Source organism: Humulus lupulus, chromosome 9 (genome assembly GCF_963169125.1).
Source record: "Humulus lupulus chromosome 9, drHumLupu1.1, whole genome shotgun sequence".
NCBI lineage: Eukaryota > Viridiplantae > Streptophyta > Magnoliopsida > Rosales > Cannabaceae > Humulus > Humulus lupulus.
Window position 1 is genome coordinate 168,660,155 of NC_084801.1, and position 5,626 is coordinate 168,665,780.

The window sequence follows — 5,626 nt, forward strand, 5'->3', positions numbered from 1 at the left end:
TTGGTCCAATCCAATATCGGATCGCAGATATTTAAACCAACACCATAAATATGCGAGTGCAATTTAATATCAAATCGCAAATATTTAAATTTAATAATTATTATAAAATTTCACTAATAATTATTATAAAATATAAAAATTTAATAATATCTATTGCGGTGTTGGACATTCAAATATCATCCCTACAAAAACAAAATATGTAATTAAAAAAATAAAACACGACAATCTCGCGGGCTAGTTAGAATGAGGCATTAGTTCCAAGTTGACTAATCGTTTGATTAGACAAAATGGTTAACTTTTGCGAATCATGATTCATGAGCGCCACATGACTTGCAGACCACTGCACCGACCTCCAAATCCAAGAATACTATTAGGTCCCCACCATTCAACTTCTCTAAAAACAAGTCAATGATCGTACACAGGAAGTTGAGCATAGCCAAATTTCACACTTGAAAAAGAAACATATGAATCATACATATACACTCACAAATCAAAACTCAAATCTTATATAAGACCAAACGACTTCCACAACCAACAACCACATTTCAAATTTAAAAGAATTTTTTCTCTCTAAAACTTGAGTCTTTACTCATTTTCATATTAACTTGACAGAGTTGTTTGTTGTAAAATATGAGTCAGATGGTGAAAAGGTCTAGTCTTTTTTGTTAGGCTAATGTGAAACCTTTAAAAAATATATATTCACTATTCACTATTTGATAAATAGTCGTAAGATATTTTGCTTTGTAAACCTATTTTCTTGTTGTTATTATATATTTGGTATTGGTTATTCTTTTTCTGAAGCTTTTTGCCGTCTAAGCTTTGAAGTGACACCCGGGAAGTGAAATCCTGGTGTGTTCTTCATCTGGGTCTTCTCCAATGGCGAGTTGGGTTTTGTCAGAATGTGGATTAAAGCCTCTCCCTCAAAATTTTCCTCGGCCCAGAACGGGAGTTACCGCGAGCAACCCAACCAAGGCTCGGTTTTTGAGTTTTAACAAGAGCTCGGCGGATCTTAGATTCCCGAAGCTGAATTTCTCTACTGGGTTTTTGAAGAGGAGGAATTTTGAGGTGAGAGTGAGCGCGCCATTGAAGGTTGCTTCAGTAGAAGAGGAAGATAGATTAAAAGATATCGTTAATGGAGTTGGAGAAGAAGAGGGACTCGAATTTGATCCTGGCTCGCCTCCACCTTTCAAATTGGCTGATATTCGAGCCGCTATTCCAAAACATTGTTGGGTTAAGGATCCTTGGCGGTCTATGAGCTATGTGGTGAGAGATGTGGCAATCGTTTTTGGGTTGGCTGCGGCTGCGGCTTCTATTAACAACTGGGTTGTTTGGCCTCTGTACTGGGCTGCTCAGGGGACTATGTTTTGGGCTCTATTTGTTCTCGGCCATGACTGGTAATCACACACCCTATTTTATATTGATTAACTCTAGCACCACCTTCATCTTCTTCCTTGTCTTTCACTCTTAACAATTAGATAGATCATGGTTTGGCTATTGTTTGAATTGTTATTGTTTTTTATTATGCAGTGGCCATGGAAGCTTTTCAAACAATCATAAGCTAAACAGCGTAGTTGGGCATCTCTTGCATTCCTCAATTCTTGTCCCTTATCATGGATGGTATGCTCTTAAACCAAAATAAGTTTCTTTTAATTATGTTGTGTTCACTTTTGTTTGTTTTATGGTCATATTCTCTAATAGTTTCTTACCTAATGCATTAAATGGTTATTGACTTTGCAGGAGAATTAGCCATAGAACTCATCACCAAAACCATGGCCATGTTGAGAATGATGAATCATGGCAGCCGGTTAGATTTGATCTTCTTTTTATCCTTATGTGTTTCACTTTTCATTGCTTGCTTCTTTTCCCATTTTGATAAATCTTTCTATATTGTTTTTGCAGTTGCCTGAAAAAATTTACAAGAACTTGGATAACATCACAAAAAGTTTGAGATTTACTGTACCATTTCCAATGCTTGCATACCCTTTCTACCTTGTAAGTATATAGTCTTGGTTGATCAGTTTAGCCATGAATTGAGAAGATGACACCAATGGATTATTATTTGTGATAATTGTTCGTTTTCTTGGCACAGTGGGGAAGAAGTCCCGGAAAGACTGGTTCTCATTTTCATCCAGATAGTGACTTATTTGTTTCTAGTGAGCGGAAAGATGTGATCACTTCCACTTTATGTTGGACAGCTATGGCTGCTATACTTGTTGGTTTGGGCTTTGTAATGGGTCCTATTCAATTGATTAAACTCTATGGTGTTCCTTACTGGGTAAATATGACTTTGTCAATCCTAAACCATAGACTTTTCGTTGAACCAAACTATCAAAGGAATCTCTATCTGACTTTGCTTCATTGTATAGGTTTTTGTCATGTGGCTGGATTTGGTGACATACTTGCATCACCATGGCCATGAAGAAAAATTACCATGGTACCGAGGAAAGGTACGACTACATATAAGTTATCCTGTCCATTTGCTTTCCTCAAGTAGATATTCGTTAAATCAAGATATTGGTTATTATCTTTATAAGACCACAATATAAGAAAATCTTGTACATGAAATTTTTTATCTTCAAATGGAGTTGAGTGTCTATGAAAAACAAGTAAACAACCCATTGTTTTTAAAAATGTTAACTCCTTATGCTATCCATTTTTTTTAACTAGGAATGGAGTTACTTAAGAGGAGGGCTTACGACACTTGATCGCGATTACGGATTGATTAACAACATTCATCATGATATTGGAACACACGTAATCCACCATCTTTTTCCTCAAATTCCTCACTACCACTTGGTGGAAGCAGTAAGTATTTGTGCTTATGATTTTTAGAACTGTGCTACTCGTGATATTTAAAGCATTATTCCCCAAATACCAGCAGAGCCCTGATTATGTTTTTTGCTTTCTTGCAGACTGAGGCAGCTAAACCAGTGATAGGAAAATACTACCGAGAGCCGAAGAAATCCGGACCTCTACCATTTCACTTGATAGGTACTTTGATCAGAAGCATGAAACGAGATCACTATGTTAGTGACACTGGTGATGTTGTCTACTACCAAACTGATCCTGATCTTAAGTGATCTTTCAAGTTCAAGTAAAGCTTCAATTCCATATAAGTTCTCTTGGAAAAACTACAACAAAAGCCTTCAAAAAGTTCTCTAGCTTTGACATTAACAATTGTCTGAGCTTTTGGTACCCACTTAAAGGGATCACACCAAATTTATTGTTGCTCTGCTTATTCCTTAAAAATTAGCTAAGAAGTATACATGTAGTGTTCCCATTTATCTTAGTGCTGCTATATAGTGAAGAATTTTTTTGTATATCATAGATTAACAATAATTTTAAAGGAAGCATCATTTTCCATTTTTACACTTAACATATTAAACATCTTTATTTTATATAAATTATATTCTATATTAAGGGACATATTGGTCATTTACAAATCAAATGCGTGCTTGACATTCCTTTTAATTTTATGGTTATAAATTTGTGTTTTCCATTATGAGAATAGTAACTAACTGTATTATTTGGATAATTATGAGAACAATAGGTTAAAATTGGTATTTTAGTAAAATTGTATATCGGGGAACATTTTTTTGAAAAGAAAAATGACTTTTTAGCGGGCGGCATGGACAATATTTTTTAAGGATTCCGTTTGAGATGCGCCAGTCAAAGTTGTTTTTTCTTAAATACACATTTTTGTTGTTTTTTTTTTTTTTTACGTTTCTACGGTTTTTATTTTTTTCTTAAAAAATATGTACTCAAATTTTTTAAAATACGATTTTTAAAGTTTTGTAATTAAAAAAATGCAGTTATTAAGAAAAACAATTTAAGTTAAAACAACTCACTTGATTAAAAAAACAAAAAAACAATATATATATCAAAAAACCTAAAAAAAATGTGAAAAAAAAGACAATTTTAAAAATGTAAAAAATTTCCCAAAAACCATAAAATTGAAGAAAAAAAATTATTTGATTATAAAAACTTAATTTTTTTTAGCAAAAATGAGTAATTTATGTAAAAATCTCAATAAATTTTGTGTTGTTATTGGCCAAATTTTGTGATTGATTGAAAAAGTTAAACGAAATGGGCCACTATCAGCCTTTCAGGCATTTAGGTGATGGGCCCATGGGCCCAATTTAATAATTCAATTGAAATGAAGAATCATTTTTCAACTAATTTCTTCCACTTACAACTTTCCTTTTCAACATTCCAAACCTATCACCATTATTCATCGAATTCATTAGGAGTTGGCCTCGCAACGTCAATTTTTCTTTGAAGTTTTTCTTTTAATCTCCTTAATCATGTGATTTTGGTAATAGGAATGGTATGTATGTTATTTACACCCTTATCTTGAATATATGGTGGAAAAAAAATTAAACATAAAATAATGACACATTAATTTTTTTTTTACAAAAATTGATATAAGTTTTGAATATATGTTTTGTTTTTTTTTTTAAAATTGGACACATTGTAACTAAATAGTGGATTTTCTTAAACATTAAACACTTATGTTCTATCATTGAGCAACAATCAAGCAAATTCGATTTTTTTTTCTTTAGATTTTAGAGTTTCACATCGGAAAAAAAAAAAAAAAAAAAACTAAAAAAGCATGCCCAGGTCGATGGTTCTCGATGCCAGCTCAATGGTGGTACTAGCTCGATGATGCTCGATGTGATTATTGCAATAAACGTAATTTTTTACTTGAGTATCCGTTTGAAGTGATTTTTTTTGGTATTTTTTTCAAGATCTACACATTTGAGATATCCACATATACATTTTCAATGTTTATAACTGGAAAACATACCAAAATATGTCTTTGACATGAGGTATATTTTGCATTTTGCATTTTGCATTTTTTTTTTCAAGTTTTACACTTTCCAAATGTGTATATACATATTTCAAACATGTAAATCTTAAAAAATACTCAAATTAAAAAAGAAAAATTGCCTCAAACGAACATCATCTATAAATATAATTGGTTGAAATGATTTGTCACATAAATAAGTGTGTAGTGTTTGTGTGTGCATGTATCATTATTATTTAAAAAAAATATTATATAACATTTGATTGGGTTTAAAGGAATATTTACACTTGCAATGTCAAAAGAAATGAACGGAGCTTGAAATGTGCCAACCTTGAAATGTGCCAAGCCTCACCGCCCAAAGGTGATGGGCATCCATCAAGCTCATGTGATAAATATGGAATACCACAAAACATCCCTAATGAAAAGTATCACTTCTTAGGTAAAAAATGTCAAATGTCACATAATTGATGGAAAAGTATGACATTTGACATAAATAGGGAATATCTTTGTATTGTTACTTTTGTAAGAATTATTGGCAAAGTGATGTCACTTTTGTCATATTTGAAATTAAATGATTCAAAAATTAATTGTGTGGGGACAAATATAGTTGACCAAAAAAAAAAAACTTTTATTGTAGCTAAAGTTTCTTAGAAATTATGAAGTATGAACCCATCATCCCGGTTTCTTGCAAGCCATCTTGACTCTTGATTTCACTCATTCTTTTTTATTTTATTTTAGTAAAACAACTATTACCACAGTTGTTTTTCTCACTTTAATATATATTTTTTCACATCCTAAATATTTTATTTATTTTCATTC

General features: G+C 32.1%; 1 protein-coding gene across 1 annotated transcript; it reads left to right on the forward strand.

The window, feature by feature from the left end:
• Positions 1 to 546: 546 nt before the first annotated feature.
• On the forward strand, positions 547 to 3,376 carry LOC133801032 (omega-3 fatty acid desaturase, chloroplastic-like). Its single transcript, XM_062239161.1, has 8 exons — positions 547 to 1,394; positions 1,528 to 1,617; positions 1,738 to 1,804; positions 1,900 to 1,992; positions 2,090 to 2,275; positions 2,367 to 2,447; positions 2,668 to 2,805; positions 2,913 to 3,376. Exons 1-8 carry the CDS (start codon positions 877 to 879, stop codon positions 3,078 to 3,080), a joined length of 1,341 nt encoding a protein of 446 aa, XP_062095145.1. The 5' UTR covers positions 547 to 876; the 3' UTR covers positions 3,081 to 3,376.
• The last annotated feature ends 2,250 nt before the right edge of the window (positions 3,377 to 5,626 follow it).

Bases quoted from the DNA above. Each gene is read 5' to 3' on its own strand.
- LOC133801032 (XM_062239161.1), top strand. From the start codon at position 877: ATGGCGAGTTGGGTTTTGTCAGAATGTGGATTAAAGCCTCTCCCTCAA. The intron at 1,395-1,527 runs GTAATCACACAC...TTTATTATGCAG, and splicing joins TTTGTTCTCGGCCATGACTG to TGGCCATGGAAGCTTTTCAA. The intron at 2,806-2,912 runs GTAAGTATTTGT...GCTTTCTTGCAG, and splicing joins ACTACCACTTGGTGGAAGCA to ACTGAGGCAGCTAAACCAGT.